This window comes from Silene latifolia, chromosome 4 (genome assembly GCF_048544455.1).
Source record: "Silene latifolia isolate original U9 population chromosome 4, ASM4854445v1, whole genome shotgun sequence".
NCBI classification, from domain to species: Eukaryota; Viridiplantae; Streptophyta; class Magnoliopsida; order Caryophyllales; family Caryophyllaceae; genus Silene; species Silene latifolia.
The window spans coordinates 25,323,583-25,346,209 of record NC_133529.1 but is presented as its reverse complement, the minus strand read 5'-3'; the positions used below and the strand labels follow the sequence as shown (position 1 = coordinate 25,346,209).

General features: G+C 37.6%; 4 protein-coding genes across 5 annotated transcripts; 2 read left to right on the top strand and 2 right to left on the bottom strand.

Moving 5' to 3' along the window:
• The first annotated feature begins 435 nt into the window (after nt 1–435).
• Nucleotides 436–5,228, top strand: LOC141653300 (agamous-like MADS-box protein MADS2). Its single transcript, XM_074461022.1, has 8 exons — nt 436–782; nt 3,050–3,128; nt 3,355–3,416; nt 3,526–3,625; nt 3,713–3,754; nt 3,843–3,884; nt 4,277–4,419; nt 4,813–5,228. The coding sequence occupies exons 1-8, from the start codon at nt 598–600 to the stop codon at nt 4,901–4,903; spliced, it is 744 nt and encodes a 247-aa protein (XP_074317123.1). The 5' UTR covers nt 436–597; the 3' UTR covers nt 4,904–5,228.
• Nucleotides 5,229–9,072: 3,844 nt separating this feature from the next.
• Nucleotides 9,073–9,749, bottom strand: LOC141651258 (uncharacterized). Its single transcript, XM_074458977.1, has 2 exons — nt 9,313–9,749; nt 9,073–9,202 (listed from the first exon to the last, which is right to left on the bottom strand). Exons 1-2 carry the CDS (start codon nt 9,747–9,749, stop codon nt 9,073–9,075), a joined length of 567 nt encoding a protein of 188 aa, XP_074315078.1.
• A 6,248-nt stretch (nt 9,750–15,997) lies between these two features.
• LOC141652160 (uncharacterized) lies at nt 15,998–18,050 on the top strand. The gene is made up of 3 exons (XM_074459778.1): nt 15,998–16,418; nt 16,911–16,993; nt 17,588–18,050. Exons 1-3 carry the CDS (start codon nt 16,082–16,084, stop codon nt 17,873–17,875), a joined length of 708 nt encoding a protein of 235 aa, XP_074315879.1. The 5' UTR covers nt 15,998–16,081; the 3' UTR covers nt 17,876–18,050.
• Nucleotides 18,051–19,244: 1,194 nt separating this feature from the next.
• Nucleotides 19,245–22,333, bottom strand: LOC141653299 (ADP,ATP carrier protein ER-ANT1). 2 transcript variants are annotated; one of them, XM_074461020.1, is made up of 3 exons: nt 21,847–22,333; nt 20,638–21,009; nt 19,245–19,740 (listed from the first exon to the last, which is right to left on the bottom strand). In XM_074461020.1, exons 1-3 carry the CDS (start codon nt 22,129–22,131, stop codon nt 19,435–19,437), a joined length of 963 nt encoding a protein of 320 aa, XP_074317121.1. In that variant the 5' UTR covers nt 22,132–22,333; the 3' UTR covers nt 19,245–19,434. The 2 variants fall into 2 exon arrangements, with proteins under 2 accessions (XP_074317121.1, XP_074317122.1); XM_074461021.1 differs by having other exon boundaries at nt 20,638–21,019; nt 21,847–22,297.
• Between the last annotated feature and the right edge of the window lie 294 nt (nt 22,334–22,627).

Genomic DNA, 22,627 nt, shown 5'->3' with positions numbered 1-22,627 from the left:
CTCGCACTAATGCCGCATATATACCTGGTGCTTAATATTCCACTTTAGAAATTGGGGGACGGTGAGATTTGAACCCCTTAATATTCCACTTTAGAAATTGGGGGACAGTGAGATTTGAACCCGTGACCTTTTAGTCACATGACTCTAATACCATGTCAAGAAATCATCTCAACCAAAAGCTTAATCTGATAGTTAGAGTCACAACATCAATTTTATACATATTTTTTTGCTTAAACCTTGAATTGGAACTCATTGCCACCTGATGACACCATGCTGTCTTAAAACAAGTCCTAACTTGAGCTGTGTGATAATTTTATACATATTTTTTTGCTTAGTTACACTATTGTCGGTTGGTCAGCAGGGTTTCACCTTTTTAATGTAAAAAAAATCTGAAATTAAACACATAAATACACAACTGTTTAAAGAAAGCTGACCAAGTATACAATTATGGAACCCTAAGGACAATAAACACATAAAAGGAGACCAAACTCTTTCCTTAACAAACCATTTTACTCATTTAGTAACAAAAAATAGGAAAGAAATAGAGAGAGAAATAATAACATTAATAATAAAATCACAAAAATCATTATAAAAAAAATGGGAAGAGGAAGAGTAGAACTAAAGAGGATAGAGAACAAAATTAATAGGCAAGTTACATTTGCAAAGAGAAGAAATGGTCTTCTTAAGAAAGCTTATGAACTTTCTATTCTTTGTGATGCTGAAGTTGCCCTTATCATCTTCTCTAATCGCGGCAAGCTCTACGAGTTCTCCAGCTCTTCTTGGTAGTCTTCTCTTATCTTTCCCAAGTTTTTCTGTAAGACGGTTTTATTATAAGTTGATACTTGATAATCTTCATTTAGATATTTAAGTAATTATTGAGTTGATGATGGAGTTTACTTCAACTATGTTGTAGTGATGTGATTACTATTAGATTATAGGATAGTTTGCATTTTTTATATTTTTAATTTCCTACTATTTTTAAGATCTAAACCACCCTTAATGAAAGATTTATTAATATATTGCAAAAAGTACTACATGAATTTTAGTGATTTGACATTAAAATAAGCTTGTGTTGCTAAATTTTAGGTCAAGGAATGAAGTCCCTACATTTTATGTCATAAGGGTCTAAACATCCTAGCCATTTATGATAGCATAATTTTGGATTTTTTTTATTAATGTTCAAGTGTTCAACCCAAGTTCTTGTATAAAACCGTCTTTGATATCCTAATTAAGATCACACAGATCCAATCAACTAATTGTAATAGTTCTAGGGTTGATCACCCGACACCCAACAAAACCGTCTTACATGCGATTAATTGAATATTTTGGGTTACTGTGTGATTCTTTATTTTTTTTGATAATTTAATTTTTTAAAGTTTTAATTACATAATTTTTGCATAAAAAGCTTGTTAGAATTAAACAGTGAAGTCTGTAAACTACTCCGTACAAAATAGTGTTATTTGTCGTAAACGTAATTTATTTTTGAGCATAATTATCTTGACAAATTATTGAGATGGAGAGAGTACTATTTAATCAATGAACTAATTTTCTATAATCAAATCCTAATTTTCTTTACCAGAATTTCAAATTTATAATTAATAAATGTTGAAAAATTGATTTAATAGATGTGATGTGTAACAGTGCATGCCTGCTAAAATGTTGAATATAAGTTGAAGAGTAAAAAGACAAAGGCTGATTGTTTGGGTTCCAATGTTATGATGCAATCCTTAATCTTCTATGTAATTCATATATCTTTGGGGTTTTACTATAGAAGATGAGTTAATAATATGTTTGTCTTTTCCAATTAATTATCCTTTTCACCACTACTTCTGCAGCTTTAAATTCATATTCTTTCTAATCAGATTTTACTGAGTAATTGTTATATTTCTCTAATAAAAGTTTCTGAACACAGCTAAAAATATGTTGTACTTTGTCAAACATGGAACAAAGTTATAAAGCAATTCAATATATTAGTTTTTTTAAGATTAGATTAATTCTTAATTTATTTTAGAATTAATAAAAAAAATTTACTCAATTTTTAATTTGAAAGAAAGAAAAAAATTTATTCAATTTTTAATTTAAATATTACTCCCATGCTCTTTTTTTTTTGTATGATTTATTTAGTACGAGGTTATATTATTTTCCATTCTCCATATATGCCCATCAATTAGTCTCTTATAAGACAGTTTTACACTACTATATTATAAAAGGGATTTGTTTTATAATATACTTCCGCCTATTTATTTGTTTAGCTTTACTTTTGTCATAAAACCAAAGAGAGATGAGGACACGATTTGTGGTTATTATTTAGTGGAGAGAAGAAGACCATTTGTGGTTATTATTAGTGGATGATAAGTAGACAATGATGAATATGGAAGATCAAAATATTAAATCTGGCAAAAGGGTGAATCGGGCCAAGTTCGGATTTGGAGGAACTCGGGTCAGGTTAGGTTGGCATAGTCATTTCGGTTTCGGGTCATTTTTGAGTTGGTTGTTGTCAAGTTATTTGGGGATAACGGTCAGTATGCGATAATACACACTCGGATAAGTTTGGATAGGTTAGGGTTTCGGGTCAGATTCGGGTCTTCAATTTAGGTGCGGGTCGGGTTTGGGTTGGGTTACTCGCGTTGGATCATTCAGGTCGGTTAAGTTCTGTCAGTCTAGATCAAATTATTACCCACAAGAAACATTCAAATGTATGAGACATCCAAAAATAAAATTTGTAAACAAACGATCGGGACGGAGGAAGTATGAGTATAAGGCCCCTTACACAAGCTTATGGATATGTCAATAAGTGCATCTACGAAGATCGACGATATCCCTCTATTTCATTCATTCAAATACTTAATTAGTCCATTTGTTGCTTTACATGATTGGGAAGGTTTTGAAAAAATAGACTAGTTTAGATAAGCACAAGTCTTAGGGAGTAGCTATTTCAAGTTAAAATTAGAGGTCTAATAAATTTAGAGGTATGACGACAGATAGATATACCTAAGTATTGTTAGCCTTCAAATCTGCGTGCTTAGCTGTTTGAAATTGCAATGTGCAGTATTCTGAAGACAATTGAAAAGTACCATAGATGTAGTTATGGCGCTTTGGAAGCCAATGGAATTCTCAATGATTCTCAGGTATACATATTGCAGCTTTACAGTTTACATTAAACTAGTGTTAAACCCGTGTAAATTCAAGTTAAACCAAATGAAGTGTAGCCCCAAATTAAACAGTATATATCAAGGCCTCATAATATGGTCAGGGTCATTTTGTTAGGGTTTACTGTTTGGATTAATAATATATAATTCCTTGAGAATTCTGCATAAATATTGATACCTTGTACAATGAATGTACGTGAGGTAGGCTAATTACCAGGAATATTTGAAGCTAAAGGCTAGAGTGGAAGTTCTTCAGCAATCTCAGAGGTAACTTTCACTGTTTACTTACTGAGATCAACTCATTTTTTTACTTACCTCAACAGAAAATAGGTCAAATCAAATGTTCATTTGATTTTTTTGTTAACTGTATTTGTAGGAATTTGCTTGGTGAAGATTTGGCATCACTAAATATAAAAGACCTAGATCAGCTTGAGCATCAGCTTGAAATGTCTCTTAAGCAAATAAGGTCTACCAAGGTATACTCGTCTTTACCAACTAAGCTATTTAACATCTGCTAACTCGATCTTTTCTTATTATAAACGACCTACATTTTACTTTGGCAGACCAAACAAATGCTTGATCAGCTAGGTGACCTACAAAGAAGGGTATGTATATTGGTCTGATTTGAAGTAGTTTCTCTTATGAGCAAGTTTTCCGGCTTCATTATCCATCTTTATTTTTTGAATGGTGCAGGAACAAGCTCTCACTGAAAATAATAGGAACTTACTGAAGAAGGTAACCCACTATTATTCGACGACCTACTCATCCTGTCAAAAGTGAAAAGCTTTAGGCATTGGGGGTAATGGTGTTGTTGCAAGCAACATTAAACGACTTCTAAGACATTTCACCTAAGAGCTTGCCATTGATTTTTAAGTGTAGCAAACAAGACGTTTTTTTATTGTTAATGGATTACGAAACCATGTCATGAATATCGCCCTAAAAACTAGACTAGCTGACATCCGAAGAGATACCGATGTATACATTACAATCTCTCTCTTTATAAATCAATTTAATGACTGTTTTGCATCATTTCTCATGTAGAAAATTTAAGAATTTTATAGTCCTTTTTTCTTTGCTAATGATTTTTCTACATATAAAAGTTTAATAAATTTTGATTTTGATTTCAGTTGGAAGAGGGTAACCCTCAATTCCCTACAAGAGTTACATGGGAAGGTGAAAATCAACAAAATATTCCTTTCAGCCACATTCCTACACAACAAACTCAGGGCTTTTTCCAACCTCTTTATTGCAATCAACCATCACAGATTGGGTAATTTCTATGTCACAATCCTTTACTTAATTTTTCATCTGTCCCGATCATTTATTTACCTATTCCATTTTAGTTTGTCTCAGTCATTTGTCTACTTTTCTATTTTGAGAAGGTTTTCGATGGTTTATTTGCTCATCCACATTCATCTTTGTACACTTGTCACACAATTACTATAACCAAAAAGGAAAATGGCCCCTCCACTTCCCGAGTCTTTGTGTCAAAAGTAAATAAAGGTAAACAAATGACCGGGACAGAGGGAGTACTAATTATACTGCAAATTGATTCCTCGTATGATGCCTTAAAAGAATTATGTTACACCTGAAAATCAACTTAAATTCATAACTTAAATTTTCCTTTTGATTAATTGACTTGCACTCTCAATTATGTAAATAGTTACCACCAAGGCATGGGCTCAAATGAAGCAAGTGTGGCAACAACAAGCCAACAAGCCAATGGGTTCAACATCAATGGGTGGATGCTTTGAAATAATGGACCAATTTCGAGGCGACGAAATCTATATATTTGAAGGTAAATTTTGGGTTGTTTTTTGTAATATGTATCTATAATGTTTAAATTAAAGGGCAATTATTAATAAGAGGGATTGCCCATTATGTATTGGCATTTTGGCACAAGAGATGTAATCATGTAAACAATGTTGTAGCTGCTCCATCATATCATAATGGGGTTTTCATTGTATTTATGATACTATTTATCCTTGGACACTCTTTTTGTTTATTTTTGGAAGAAATGTTGCTTGTAAATGTATTGTATTCCCAATCTATTGTTTCAAGTTGCATTTAACTATTTAAGGTATTGTGTTCTTAATTGATTTATATATACAGCGCAGACCGAGTGTGCGCACAACAACACAAGTGCGTGCGACCATCAGAATATCAGTTTCTGGTTACGAGTCCTAATACAAATAAACTAAAATGTAATTTTTCAAAAATCAAGTGCGCGCCACCATGCATAAGAATGAGGGTGGTCACAGAAAAAATCCCGCGCTCTTTGTGTGACGATCTTGATAAAAAAATCCCGTCGTTTTCTGTGGGGTGGGGATGAGGACTCGCGGAAAATGAGCCTTGTTTCTTGGGAAATGGTAACGAGGGACAAAGATGAGGGTGGTCTGGGTCTGCGTAAAGGAAGTTAATCGGTGGTTTGTTATTGAATAAACCGAGAGTATAAATACAAGTGTATTCGGTGAGAACCGAATCCTACAACTTAGGTAACTAATTACATAAAACAAGCAACTAAATATAATAGAATCGTAATCTAATAATTACAATAGGAAACGAATATTTACATATTTTATCACACCCCCGCAGTTGATACGGGAGGAAGACGGACGTGTAAACTGTCACGAATATCATCAAAAAGAATAAGAGGAAGGCCCTTAGTGAAAATGTCCGCGATTTGATAACGAGAGGGAATGTGAAGAAGAACTCGAATTTCACCACGTTCAACTTTTTCTCGAACAAAATGGATATCCATCTCAATATGATTGGTACGTTGGTGTTGAACTGGGTTTCCCGAGAGATATATAGCACTGACGTTATCACAGTACACAAGTGTGGCTTTAGGCATGGGTACGTGAAGTTCCACGAGCAAATTCCGGAGCCAACACGACTCCGCAACAACATTGGCTACCCCATGATACTCCGATTCATCACTGGAGCGAGATAGCGTGGGCTGTCGTTTCGAAGCCCAGGAGATTAAATTATCCCCTAAAAACATACAATACCCTGATGTGGATCGCCTAGTATCCGGACAACCACCCCAAACCGCATCCGTGTAGGCTCGGAGAAGACTAGGGGCTGATTTATACAACCATAGGCCGCGGTCAGCTGTACCCTGAATATAACAGATTATCCGTTTGAGAGCAGCCATGTGCTCGGCCATAGGGTTATGCATGAAGAGGCATATTTGTTGAACCGCGTAGGAAATGTCGGGTCTAGTAAATGTAAGGTATTGTAGAGCACCGGCAAGGCTACGATATAGGCTAGGATCCGAATATGGGGTAGACGGTGTGGCACTCAATTTCGGTTTAGTGTCAACTGGCGTAGCAGCGGGTTTACAAGACGACATACCCGCCCTCTCAACAATTTCTTTGGCATATTTGATTTGAGATAAAAACATACCTTTGGAAGTTTGCTTGACGGAAATGCCCAAACAATAATGTAGCAGGCCAAGATCTTTCATAGCAAATTCCTTGCTTAGACAGCTCATAATAGTGGTTCAAAGCGCTTCAGAGGAACATGTAAGAATTATGTCGTCGACGTAAAGTAATAAATAAGCAATATTGTTACCTTGTCGATAGATAAATAATGAATGATCCACTGTACTATGCGGAAACCCATTCTGAGCAATAAAATATGCAAACCGTTTATACCAAGCCCGAGGGGCTTGCTTGAGACCGTAGAGAGACTTCTTTAGAAGACACACGTGATCTGGTCGAGACTGATCACGATAGCCAGCTGGTTGATACATGTATACCGTTTCATTGAGAGACCCATGTAAGAACGCATTTTTGACGTCAAGTTGATTGACGGTCCATGATTTAGATAGCGCAAGACTCAGAACAGTCTGATTGTAGACGGCTTAACCACTGGGCTAAATGTTTCTCCACAATCAATGCCTACCTGTTGAGTTTTGCCATCACCTACAAGACGAGCCTTATACCTTTCAAAGAACTGTCAGCATTAAATTTGTGACGAAAAATCCACATGGAGCGAATAACATTAGCATTTACAGGACGAGGAACCAACACTCATGTCTTATTATCAATTAGAGCTGAATACTCATCATCCATGGCCAGTTTTCGATTTGGGTCACGAATAGCGGACACGGGATTCTTTGGAATCGGTGACGGAGCTACGGTATGAGACAAATTGTGAGGTTGTGGCGGCTGTTTGAAGTATTTGGGGTTGGGTTTGTAAATGTCATGATCGGCTCGGGTAGTGGCTTTGGAAGGGGGTATAGGCGGTTGTGGTGGGCGAGGGTCAGAGGGAGCAGAGTCGCGCTATGCGTCTGACCGTGGAGGGGGAGTAAGGCTGACGTGGTCAGGCTGGGAAGGTGAGAGGTCTGGGTGTGCTGGAGTGGGCGAGGGAGGAGATTCGGTCATATGGCGAAGGACATAAGGCGAAACACCATCATTTAAAAAATCATACGAGGTTGTGTCGGGTTTATTTAATGTAGCAAACGGGAAGGCTTGTTCATTAAAAATGACATGACGACAAATAATAATTTTACGAGTGGACATGTCAAGACATTTATAACCGCGATGATATTTTGGATAGGCAAGAAAAACACACGGGGATGATCGAGGTTGTAATTTGTGTATAGTCGTGGAAGGGACTAAAGGAAAACAAAGACAACCAAAGACTCGAAGGTGACTATAATTTGGGGAACGATTATAGAGCACGGTGAGGGGTATATTGTAAGCAAGGGGTTTACTAGGGATAATGTTGGAGACGTAGGTGGCTGTGTCGAGAGCATAATGCCAAAAATTAAGTGGTAAAGATGCATGGATGAGTAAAGTCCGAATAATATTGTTAATAGAACGTATTTTTCGCTCGGCTTTTCCGTTTTGAGAGGATGTGTGAGGACAAGACAACCGGAAAATGAGACCGTTTTTAACACAAAATTCACGAAAAACAATTGTTTACGAATTCCGTTCCATTATCACATTGAATCGACTTAATTTTTTGCTCAAATTGAGTTTGAACGAAATTATGAAATGTAGTTAATATGGAATTTACGTCACTCTTTTTAGCAATCGGAAAAGTCCATAAGAAATTACTAAAATCAACCAAAATAACCAAATAATATTTATGACCTAAAGAGCTTATAATAGGCGAGGTCCATAAATCACAATGAAGAATGTCAAATGGCATATAAGTATACGACACGGACTTAGCAAATGGTAATCTAACATGTTTCCCAAGCGGACATGAATGACAAAATAATTGTTTGGAATTACAATCAATTGTTTTATTTTGCTTAACAATAGAAAAATTAGGATCACCCGGATGGCCTAAGCGATTATGCCAAACAGATGGAGCTAAGGCTGCAAACGTGGATGATTGTGCGGCTGAAGTTGGCGTAGAAAGCGGATAAAGGTCGCCCCGACTATCACATCTCAATATTCGAGTCCCCGTCCGTAAATCCTTGACACAAAAACCAAAAGGATCAAATTCAGCAGTGACCTTATTATCGGTGGTGAATTTTCGAACGGAAATAAGATTTTTAACTAGTTTAGGAGCGTACAAGACGTTGTTCAAAACTAGAGGTGGATGTGGTTTAGGAAGGGTAGTGTGTCCGTATCCATTAATTGGAATTGACTGGCCATTTCCGACAACTATACCATTACGAAAGCTCGAATTAGTAAAAGACGAGAGTGTACCTTGATTCGTCGTCATGTGCGACGTGGCCCCGGTGTCCATGACCCAAGGCTCGGGTGGCGTCAGTCCAAGCGTATACATAGCTGCTTCGATATCCGTCTGTGACGGAGTTGTTGCATCAGCCGTGTATCCCTGCTGCGGACGCGGACCTAAGATACCCTATTGAGGGCGAGGCGTAAACCCGGGTCGCATCATCCAAGGACTGGGATGGGTATGGACACGGTGGGTAAGCCCAAGGGGGAGGCGACCACTGTCATTGTCCATATCCACCAGGCCACTGAGCAGGAGCAGCAGGCGATGGTGTAGCCACAGGTGCTTGAGAAGACGTGTTCCCTTGCCCTTTACCGTTGCCAGAATTACCCTTGCCCTTGTTGCCTTTCTTCCTGCCGTCGTTGCCACGACCACCCTTATTAGTCGAAGACCCGCCCGCTTGAGAAGACTTACCACCATTATCAGAGTCGGTGGTACCGCGGGAGTACAAGGCTGCCAAGACCTGGATCCGGTTGCTTCTTGCTTAGCAAAACCGGCTTCTTCAAGTGCAAGCATAGAGCGTGCTTTAAAGAAGGTGGGAAGAGGATTGGACTGTCGGATTATGGTACCGACGCCGTGATATGCCGGAGATAACTCCGAGATCAATTGTAAAACTAGTCGATTTTGAGAGACAGGAGAACCAACGTTCTTCAATTGATCCGCCAATGACTTGAGTCGTTGGCAATAAGCGGAGACGGAGGAAAAATCCGCCATCTCGATATGTGAAAATTCTTGTTCCAAAGTCACTGCACGCGAATTTTGATTATCTTGAAATAAATCAGCGAGACACGTCCACGCTTCCATGGCCGTGGAGTTGGCCTCAACAATTATTTTGAGCAATTCAGTGGTGACGGTGGAATAGATCCACTGTAAGACCGTTGCATCCAAAGTCTCCCACATCTCTTTCTCATCATCGGTTGAGGGCAGCGGAAGTGCTTGTAATACTACGGTTTTCTATGTCTATGGGTACTCTATCGAGTGGGGTTTACTCTGTCGAATAAGTAGTTTTGACGCAAAATAGTAGTCTGCCTGTAGGGTACTCGATCGAGTAAGTTGGGTACTCGATCGAGTAAGGGGCACTCGATCGAGTACGTTATTTACTCGATCGAGTAAGTGTGTTTTACGGGGTTGTTTTGACGGGTTTTGCTAATAACGCGAGTTTAATATAAAAGGTTTCCGTCAGTTTATTTCATCACTTTTTAACCTTTCTAAACCTTTCAAAAGAAAAAGGAGTTACGTAGTTCTCTCTCGTCGCGTTGTTGGCAAATCCCCAAGGCTAGGAGTGTCGGATCATCTTGTTCTTTGCATCATAGTGTTCATTGCGTCAAGGGTAAGATCTACATACCAATTTTATAGTATTTAGTTGACTTTGTTTAAACCCTAATTTTGGGAATTGGGGGTTTTTATGATTTGTTAATGTTAGATTGTGATTATGTGATTATGTGATTATGTGATAGGAGGAGGATTCGTAGAGGAGAGGTTTTGAGATAGCTGTTGAGATCGTCTGCTTGTGTTTGTATTCCAGGTAGGGTTTCCCTACTCAGTATTAGTCACATGATATGTTGGTTGTGATTTGTGATTGTTGAATTTTATCGTACGAGTATTGTGACAGTTGTTGGGTTTGATTGCTGTTTAGTAGTTGTGATTGATTGTATCTGTCTGTGTTCTTCAGGGTGCGTCCCTGGCTGAGTGGAGTCACTTGCGGGAGTGGCTCCACGCCCATGATTCGCCTTCTGTGGAACCCGCCACAGAAGGGATGTGCACATTAAAGGATTTGGGTTTATCGCTCGACGGAGATGAGCGGGGTTTAGGTGGGAACGGCTGCGGTCCCCATCAGCGGCGCGAATCGAAACTGTTGCGATGGGTACTCTGGCAGGGCTACACACTTTAGTGTGTAGTCAGTATTGAGGAGTTGGTGATGGAGTTCGGGTTGATGTGACGATTGAGCTGTTTTGATACTTGTCTTATTGTGATTTTATTGTGTGATTAGTACTGACCCCGTTTAAATGTTTTAAAAACTGTGGTGATCCATTCGGGGATGGTGAGCAGTTATTGAACAGGTATGGGACGATGCGTATGGGATAGCAGGGATGAGTCATCACTTGCAGTTAGAAGAGTCTTCCGCTGTGTCAGACGATGTCCTTTAGTTATTCAGTTTCGGATTGGTTGTATTTCATTTGTTTGTTTTGGTTTGAGACATGTAATCACTTAAATTATATTTACTTTTAAAGTACGTTTCTTTATTGTCTTATGATTATCATTGTCTCGGGTAACCGAGATGGTGATGTTCCTATACCTGAGTGGTCCTGGTAAGGCACTTGGAGTATGGGGGTGTCACAGTGCTACCTTTGGTGGAATGATGTGATGGAGAACACGGTTTGATTTAGCATGATTTGTAAACAACGCTACCCAAAGTGGGTATTGATCGTTCTCCATGCCGAGTTTGACAGGGATATGATTAGCAACGTTGTTGACTGCAAGCGCCGGGTGAAATGACGACTTTGCATCAGGGGCCATTTGTGACGTGTGGTCGGAGGTTTGGTCGGAGATCGAGGAAGAAGAAGAAGAAGAAGAATGAGCGGAAGCAGAGGTTGGATCGATTAGGGTTCCTGATACCATAAAGGAAGTTAATCGGTGGTTTGTTATTGAATAAACCGAGAGTATAAATACAAGTGTATTCGGTGAGAACCGAATCCTACAACTTAGGTAACTAAATACATAAAACTAGCAACTAAATATAATACAATCGTAATCTAATAATTACAATAGGAAACGAATATTTACATATTCTACCACTGCGGTCTATGCGACAAGTTAATACGGCCTTTATGGCTAAAATCGGATGGAGAATGCTTGCTGAGCCGAATGCTTTGTGGGCACGGGTACTTCGACAAAAGTATTGCAAGGGACACTGTTCTAGAGGGATCATTGGGCTATTAATCGTACTTTAGAAAGCTGCTCAATGCTCATCCGTGACGATTCCACAATCCTTACTGGAAGCCACGGTTGAAGACGAGCACTTGTACTTTAGAAAGCTGCTCAATACTCCAGCCCATCGCGTCTTTTGAAGTCATTCCGGGGACGGAGAATGATGATCAATTCTGCTGGAAAGGCACTTCGTCGGGTTTTTTTACCATTAAATCTGCTATAAAAATAATTCGTAATGACTCGGTTGATGAAGCAGAAATATTTTGGAAATTACCTTGGAGAACTTGGGCTCCTCAGCGAATACATGTTTTCGTGTGGCTACTCCTCCATGATAGGATTATGTCCAATTCAATAGGGCGAAAAGGGGGTTGACAGTAGATCCGTGTTGTAATGTTTGTGGCGTGGTGGAAGAAACTTCTCTACATCTTCTTCGTGATTGTGCTGAAGCAAAAAAGGTATGGTCTTTATTTCCGTTTGCGCGCACCTTGGGTTTCTATAATAGCACCAATCTGCAAGATTGGGTGGTCCTTAATTATCTAAAGGCACGGAAATGGGATATGAAAACTGGCCATCAAATTTTACGGTGGTTGTGTGGGGATTTGGAGGTAGAGAATTGTCGTGTCTTTGGGAGAGAAGATGATTGCACGGAACATATACACGTTTTTTATGCAAAGGATTTGGGAAGTGGTTGACGCAAAGGAAGTTCGAGATAATGGAATTTTTCTAGCTGGCCATCGCAAGAAGGAAATTTTCGTGAAATGGTTGGCACCTCCGGAGGGTTGGTTAGCTTTGAATATTGATGGAGCTTCGAAAGGTAATCCGGGTGCGGCTGGTGCCGGGGGCATTATCCGTGACTCTTCGGGTATGATTTTAGAAGCGTTTGCGAGAGAGGTTAGGTGAAGCGACTTGATTAAACGCGCTTTAAGGAGGGGCTTGATGATAGCTTTAGAGCGGCATATACCTCGACTCATCGTCCAAACGGATTCAAAGACAGTGATTAGCTTCTTGGAATCTGAAATTAATGTCCCAACAGCATATACTCATATGATTAAAATCTGTCAATCGTTTATTCGTGTCTCTCCCCGGAGGGTGGAGGTGCACCACACTTATCGAAAGGTGCTTGTGCGGATTGGCTTGCGAATTATGGGGTTACTCAAATGCAGCAGTTGGTTCGCTTCGATTTTTCAAATGTGCCGAGCTCTTTGTTCAAGTTGGCGCAGCAGGATGTTGGAGGGGTTACGTGGCCTCGCATTATTCCAGATTATGCAGTTTAATTTTGTTTCTGTAGGGATGTAGTGTACTTTACTGTTTTTGTTTTTCTTTTCTTTCGTCTTAAGGGCTTGTTTTCCGCTTCTCTTCACCCAAAAAAAAAAAAGAATATTAAATTGAAACCCCAATCAGCGTGCTAACCTCACGGTTGGAGTAAAAAAGACTTAAGACTTAAGTTAACTCTTATTCTTACCGAAGTATATACCAATAGAACTCTCATTTAAAATCACAAACTATATCCAAAATTCCAAATATATTGAAAATTCAACCCCAATGACCCGTCCCAATTAGTGTATTTGACTTAAATGTGGAAAATGTAATTGAACAGAAACTGGTCTTTAGAATTGACGATTATAAACTTGCAAATTATGCAAAGAAGTCCTTGTTCTAATAATTACGGTTCACAAGATTGTTGGAATTACGGTTAGGCAAGCTGTATGTGTTGTCTCGTACCTGAAAATTCTAGTGTATCAAATGTGGAAATGAGAGGTATAATAAGTTAGACACAAATTCTTATTTAAGGCTGATATATCAGTCTTAAATAATAAAACGGGTAAAATAGAAATGAGACAAAAACAGAAGCAAAGGGAATGACAAGCTATTGTCTCATCTATCTATATGCGATAGTATTTAATCCGTTTTATATTTAAGAGGATATGATCGTCTTAAGAAAGACAAACTGAAGCTTAGAAAATGAGTGTTCATGGATAACAGTCCATGTATGATGGCTTTATATAGTTGACTTTTGAGTAAGTCTCCTGAGAGACGGTCTCTTAATAAACTTTATTGAGAGACCATTGTACAATTTTAAGAAAAAGTGGTACTAAAAGTAATGAAATAGATACAAATCATGATTAATGATAAAATGGGTACATTTATCATGTAAAATAGGTACAAAGTTACTATGTCACGATCAACAATATAAAAGTGACAAATACAAATAAAAGTGCGAAATGTATTGGTATCTCTCAATAACATAGTGAGAGACCGTTTCTCCCAAGTTTTAGTGTTCGACTTTTGAAGTATAGTGAAGATGCATCGGATGTTGAAAGGACACAAAAATTGATCAAACACAACAATGATGAGCAATGCTGAATTCATTGCCAAAGAGGAAAAAAAGGATAGTGCCACCATTCATGCAACTTCTAGTTTAAGGTGTCAATCTCACCACCACATTACATATTATTTTGTGTTTATCAATGATGTACGAAGTATTAATTTTGTAGGTAAGACGGAGATATAAGACATTAGGTCTCAAATTCCGATCCTCCTTCCCCGTGTTATACTATCGTTGAGGTTAATTTATTAACGTCGAAAAATAAACTGTGCGGGTACATAGTATCATTGACTTTTGAAGTTGACTTACATTTTAGAAAATAAAATACTACTTGTTCCTTGGTGAATAATTGAACTATTGAATAGATTGGTTAAGGGTTAAATTCTATTTAAAATTTGCTTTAAATACAATCATTTAATTTACCTTGTATAACATCATAATAGGAGTCTCAAATGATCTGAACCCAATCACACAGTTCAAGATCGATGAGCGCAATGCTAACGGGAAAACGAGATAGACTAGAAGGACCAGTTATTCGGTCACTCCCGTTAACAATGAAAAGATTCAATGTTCAGTTATAATAATTCTCCAGTTCCTCAAGCTCACCACTCGGAAATATCGCATTCTTAATTTTTACATCGTTGCATAACTTTAAATCTTGGCTCGGCCGCTTAGCAACACTAAGTCAAGGCTTATTCCCTTAATTCATGCATCTCTGGCCGGCAGTGGGATTCTGCATATCAAACATCAGATCTTTTCACTCTTTCTCCAGGCTGTTATAATCTTGAATTTACAACCTCAAAAAATTAAAGACTAAAAAATACTAAGGATTTAGGTGCTAAAATAAATTAAAAACATACCTATTGTTAACATAAAAATAATTTTAGTGGGTTTATCTTCTAAGCTGGCATCCGCAAGCACTTGCTTGCTTATCGATAGGATTACACATTGATTTGCCTCTAATTTACTATTTTAGAATATGTTCTCCTTCCGTATATTAATCGTAATAAAATCAAATGACGTTATCACTTGTTAATCAATCATAAACTTGCTAAAATAGTAAATTAGAGGCGAATTAATAATCGTTCCGTTTTATTCATTTATTAACATTTTATTTAATCCCCCTCCCAAAAAAAAAAAAAAAAACCCTAAATAAATGACCGAGACAAACAGAGTAGCCTACACCAATTATTGATTCACTACAACATTAAACGAGAACATATTATGATTAGAAGTGAGATTTTGATTGTATACCATTCATTCTAAGAGAACCATACACTTAGATTGGTAGGATGCACATCACACGGTTACAAGCAATTTGCTTAGGTCAAAAGGATTAAATTATAAACCCCCCAAACTAACGAATACTCCAAATATTTTTGCTAATTATTGTGCTTAATGGGAAGCACGTTTAAAGGATATGTCCCACTATTTGAAAAATATAGAAACAAACAAACATCACCTACTACAAAATCAACTCTTTTACATACTAGTATTAAACAACTCATTATCTTTCATAATATTTGGTATTAAATATCGGTTTCTGTCTTGATCTCAAAATCAGTGATTGGAACCCAATCTAGATAATTGCACATTAATGTTACCTTCAAAATCTTGAATACGACTGTACATGGGTAATATGGCTGATATTAAAATTTAATGTGAGACGGTTTTTCAGAAGACCTACTAATCTTTTATATAACGGACATAATACAATGTCATTCAAGGGGACCGGTGCGCACGTCGTCTCTTTAGTATAAATTGCTAGCCCAACAACTGGTATGTCCTAACTGTCTTTTGCTCAGCCAAAAATTTAATGACTTATCCACCATACCATATAACATAAAATAGTTTCAGAACATTCCAACTTTTGTCCCTTGAGTAATAACATATATAAGTATATAACTATATATAGCACATCAATATTTATTCTCAAAGCACATATAAACTTAAACCTAAAAGTCTGTAATAAGTGAAGATGGCAAAAGTACATACCAAATTTCCAGGGTTTTGCTTCAGAGTGAGCAAAGCTCGGATTCGGGTACGTTCACCCAAGTTGCAATCAAATCCAGCCTATAATTCCATCAAGTCAAGCCACAGGAGTGAATACTATGACTGTGGCTCAAGCTTCACCAGTGATACACCCAGACATAGCGATGAAACGGAGAAAAGCGAGACCAAGAATGGTAATAGGATCATGGTTGTGGTAGATGCAACCCAAAAGGCCAAGGGTGCTCTTCAATGGGCACTCTCCCACACTGTTCAAAAAGAGGATACTGTTATTCTTATACATATTTCTAAGCCATCAAGACAAGGTAAATATTTCATCTTCGGTTATGTTACATGACAGTATGATACATATTCGACCTTTTTTTTGCATTCCGTTTCCAACGCAGCCAAATACCTTCTGTTCTTTTAACATCTTATACATGATGAAATAGAGGTGTATTCTTATATATATTTAATATGATGATAGAGCAAAATGGTTCGGTAGACTGATTGTGATTGAATAAACCCAAGACAATTCTCATCATCGGTTATTTAGAAACAACCTCTACGTAATTTTAGCACAAGGAAATGTTGTATACATCGGACTCCTTCCTTTTCCCATAGGCGGGGGCTTTTGGACATTGGGACTTTTTTTTTTTTTTTTCTATAATCATTTATTGGGACTCCAGAGGTGGTTCCAGATGACAGTTCATATTAACCGAACCTAAGTCAAACTGGGACCAAATCTTTAATATTATTAGAGAGAATAGGGACATTTACAGAGCAGATATTTAACTAAGGACATTTCATAAATGCAGGTCTTAAAGAGGGTGACATCAATTCTAAAGCTTATGGACTGCTCTACTCCTTGAAAAGCGTCTGTCAAAGCAAAAGACCTGGGGTACGTCAAATTATCGATTTCATCAATCATAATCTACTAACGTACACCATACTACATCAATATGGTGGCCGATGGCTACTAGCATGCCATCTACGTATTCTTGCACTCCTTGTGCGACTGTTTATAAGACGTGTTTTTCAAATTTCATACTCCGTATCTTGGAGTGCAAATAATCATTTCCCTATATCAAAATACAGGGTTTAAGGGACATGGGGTTTTCAAAATTCATACTTCCATTTACGAACCCTTTTAAATGATAGAATCAAATGCTAACTTAAGTATTCTAAACTGCATTTAAATGGGAATGTCGCTCGACTAATCAGATGGAATTATCAGAAGAATAGGCAATGTATATGAAACTTTCTTGAAAGACAATGTCAAAAGATACTTTGAACTTTAAGATATTTCAGAACTCGTCTAACTGTATAAGACTGTCTCTTGTTTCATTGTGAGACCAACCCAATTCTTATAATTAAATGAGGGATATCAAATATCCACGAATATTTTGGGTTGGTTTCAGACTAATATAGTCATATTTTATACGTTTACCGTTAAGCTATAGTGATGTTAAATAAAGTATTTTGCACTGAACAGGTACAAGTAGAAGTAGTAGCACTTACAGGGAAGGATAAAGGTCCGATAATTGTAGAACAAGCAAAGATACAGAAGGCTTCGTTACTTGTACTCGGCCATAGAAAACGATCAATAGCCTGGAGATTCTTGATGAAGTGGGCAGGAAAAAATAGGAGCAGTCACGGCGTGGTGGATTACTGCATCGAAAATGCTGATTGTATGACAATTGCTGTCAGAAGGAAGAGCAAAAAACTTGGTGGCTATTTAATTACCACCAAGCGCCATAAGAATTTTTGGCTCTTAGCATAGCTTGTTGATAAAGAAGAAAACTAGAGGTTCAGAGAAATGGCTGTAGGCTGTGGGCTCTATAACAGATTTATCTTATTGTACATTCAAAAACTGTGTTCAAAACTTACTCTCACATCTCATACTTTCAGACTTCGAAAGATCATAATTATTCGATCAGCCTCCTAAAGAGGACTACTACAACTGGAGCATAATGCAGTTTTATCCCATCATAAGAACATGGCTTAGTTTCTGAAAGCATTTCACAAATGCAAACTGAGACTATCTACCGCCTACGTTACTTAGCTAGCGTGTTACAGACATCCAATTTTCAGACAAGCCAATCAGCAAAGTCCAAACTCTTATAATTTGCAAATATTAAGTCTTTAAAAGTGGAATAAAGAGATGATTGACACACACCATCAGTTCCCTTACTTTTGTCATGCGAGCTTCCCATTCTGCCTCTTCTAGAAGAAATGATAAATTGAGACACACCATATCTCTTCCCTTACATATCCTTGAGTGTCGTAATGAAGAATCAATGTAGCAGGCTACAGTACCATTTTTCTGGTCCTCCCGTTTTCTTTTTTTTCTTAAAACGCTAATAAATAAAGCATGAAGTCATGATGCATAGGATATGAATCAGTCATGTCGTACATAATTGAGGGTCTGATTGAGAACAGATGTCGAGTACATACCTGAGCTTGAAGGTTGCCATAAAAAAGGTAGAGCTTATCTGACAGTCTTTGACCTGCTGCTTTATTTTGTATATGCAAATTCATCTGTAAAAAAACTCTGAGAGAAACATAAGCGAATGATGGTTAAGAATTGGATTAGTTAACAACCAAGTATTTCTGCTGATAGTTGGATCAGCTCAAACTTATTTTATGTTATAAGACGACAGGCAAATAAAAAAAAAAAAAAACAATCAGATAAGCATAAACTCCAAATATATGGCAACTATAACAGGGAAAGACTGCAAAAGTGTTCCGAATGATACAATTAGCAAGATAAAAGATCCTGATTCCTTAATGTTTTTCACTCCATAAGCAGACATGAAAATATGCTACAAAATTATTGCTAGGCAAAAACCACGATCCACAAGGAAGCCAAAAGCAAAAAATGGACATGCTCACTGAACCCTATGGTTCTTTGAACCGTTAACTCTGAAATTAAGGCACACCTGAAAACTGTTGGCACACCATCCTTTCTACTCAATACTCTCACAAATGGCCAAGAATGATGCAGGAGCATTCCATAAAAAAGAGTTCTGAAACTTCTGCAAAGGCTTGAATATGGAGTTAGGACATACCTAAAGAGTACAGATGGCCGAAAAAACCATCCTTAATTGAAATCAATCAAAATTAGGCTGAACAGGAAAAAAGCCAGAATGTTTTGGGAAAAAATATGGCTTAAATTTTATAAATATAGTTTCAACTGTACATATGATACAATCGGGAAAGCCTATGTTAAAATTTAATGAGATCAATACTAAATACACTTTTCTCAATTTATCATTCCTTCCAACAAAGAATAATCTAAAAGCTATACAGTTTCGAGAACTTGTAAGAGCCCTTCATTACTTATGACTTATTAGAGGGCTCAAGCCTATAGATATGTCCATACGCGATACGATGTAATTGATCGTAGCCAGCAAGTACTCCAGCCCCCGCCACACCCAAAAGAATGTTGGCAGTGACACCCCGAAAAAGAGCAGAAAACCCTTCGTTATGAACGATCTCACGGAACGCATGAATTGCATTTTGGTATTTTATTGGCTGGCCAGATGTAAGCATCATCCTTCGCCGCAATGTATCAAATGGATAGGCACAAACCCCAGAAAATGTTGTCACGCCCCATCCCAAGAAAAAGCTAGCAAAGAAGTTCCCCTGAAAACAATGTCAATGGTGAAAGAGTCAAAACTTAAAATGAAAATATTACCAGGAAATGAACAGCACAAATTTTCAAATACTGTGCATATGCAAGGTGACAGGAGATACATACTTCAAAACAGTATTCAGTTAATTTTACGTGTCATACGGTAACAAAAAAAAAACTCAATTACGAACCTGATGCCTAAAACTAAAAGTAATGCATTTCATACTCTTGCTGCAATGACACAAGTAAATTAAATGACATCGTGAAGGAGACTGACTTAACCTTTCATAAAGAATAACAAAGCAATTTCATTGGAAAAATAAATAAAGAATTGTGACAAAAATGTGAGGCAAAAATCCAGAACATATGATGTCTCTTCAACGTGAGCCAGATTTTGATATGAAAGTATTTTAGTGAAAATAAAATTGCAGCATTGGATATACATTGTTGAGCAACGTGATTAAGATTAACTATGTCAATGTTTCTGCTCGCTTCCCTTTACAACCACCAATTCACATTAGGAAGGTGCAATACCATATATTGATCACTTTTAAATTGTTCTGTGAACAATGATTTTGATTTTAAACTTATACCCAATAATCTCGCAGCTACCTATGACAGAAGGCAGGTGGAAGCCAAGGGAAGAAGACGAAAAACAGTGATAACTTGATAAGAGAACAGAATAGAAAAAACGAGAGGTCGAGAGCTCAAGAAAAAACAATGTTTCATTTAAACATCTAACAAGATCTTGATTTCGCGCAGGTAACGGAATCGACACTCATGTTAATAAAACAGGAGCATAGTTAGGGCAACAATTTCCTCACAAAAAAAACATAAATGGTGCAAAAAACTGAAGGGTAATAGCAAGCTTGCTAGAGAGGGCAAGAGAAAGGTATTAAGTGACCTACCTCCAGTGGCCCGACCAGCACAATAGGTTTCACTGTGTCATATAATCCAAAGTACATGCCCCGGTATATAGTAATTCCAACGATTGATACACTAAATCCCCTATAGAGTCCAGCTACGCCATCGGTTGATAACGTTTTGCGATAAACATCAAGTAATCCTTTAAATTGCCGATGTCCTTTCTCAGAGCAACCAACTGAATCGGTTGCTAATCTTGTACGTGCATAATCCAGATGGTAGAGAAATAGCGACGTAGTAGCTCCAGCAGCACTCCCAGATGCTACATTTCCAGCAAACCATTTTAAGTAACCATCTCTATCCTTTGAATAACCGAAAATAGTCTTAAAGTAACCTCTGAATGCAAAGTTGAAAGCCTGCACAACTCTGAAACCAGCATCAGAAGAGCCAGTTCTTGAGCTTCTTGTAGAATAATCATAATCATAGACCAAAAAATAGGGACAAAAATAGAGGCTGCGTCCAAAATAGCAGGTCGACGAGGTATTGACAATGAAACAATTCTCTGACTTCCCATGGAACTAGTAAGCAGTCAGACATGTCTAAACTATATTTACCCTCCGTTATCCCTGAGAAGGGCTTAGCGATGGAAACCTTATCTATAAGACTATAACCAAGAACAACCGCTTTTTGTAAGCAGTCTTACCTTAGTGTTAGCAACATAAAGAGATCTTATTGAATCGTATAGACTGATTGAATCAAAAACCAATTCCACCAACAAGCTCTTATTAAAAATCAAAGCAAAGCAGTATCGCTACGTCTGGCAACGCCCATAAGACACTTCAAAAACCAATTGAACACATTCATTGACACCACTCTTGATTTCTACCATTCTTTCAAGTTCCATCATACACTTTGCAATATCATTCAATGTCCAGATAACAAGGGCACATAAACCCATCAAATAACCAATTGAACACATTCAGTGCCACCATATTCATGACACGATTCCTCAATGTTCATTTTACATCTTTCTCTTCAACATTCATCATGCATTCCCCAATACTCCATATTTCAACACCCATATGACAATTGCTCAGCATGAAACCCAACAAATAATCACATAATCAATCAATACAATGCAAAAAACCAATCACAATCATACCAAAACACATCATTTCACAAATACAATGCAAAAACACAAACTTTAGCAAAAACCCATAAAAAAGAAGAGATTTTAAGAGAGAAAAAAAGACCTGGGTAGGAAAATAACGAAGAACATTAGCTTGATTACCCCTCCAAAAAGCAAAAAGACCTTCTTCACGAAGAACCCTAGTAAAACAATCAGAAACACCATGATAAGGAGTATAAAGTTTGGATCTTTTAACAAATTCAGGTTGATTTTGAAGAAGTAGCTTGACCCTTTCAATGGGTGCAGCACCACTTTTAGCCACCACCGCTGCAGTGCCACCCATCACCCAATCCCTCCTGAATCTCTGCCCTCTTCTTGTACTCGTCGTCGTCGTTGTTGTTGTTGTCATCTTGTAGCTTTCACCAACAATTGATTGATGATGCCAATGTAACAATGTCTGTTGTTTATCTTATTTGCTTTGGCTAAACGCCTCAAATGTTTTATGTGAGCCTAAATTTTAAAAAAAATTGCTGTAGACTTGTAGGCTGTGGCCCTCATCAAAAGGGTGTTCGAGGTACGGATGCACTATTCTATTTTCGTGTTTCATTTTACGCAAATTCTCATTATAGACGGACACTATCCGTTTATACGTATAGACGGGACGGATACCATTTTCCCTCACAAAATACCCATTTGTCATAAAGTGGGAAGCACATGGGGGGTGCCCCACCTTGTCCCCCTACCCATTTTATTAGAGGTCTTTACCCGTCTGTTCGCCTCACCCGTCTATACCAAGACCTATTGTTCATTTTATCTAATGCACTGTTTGAAAATGTGGAAATTATTTTATTCTTATATGGGTTGAATTGAAAACATTCAAATGTTTACATTTCAATTCCATATTC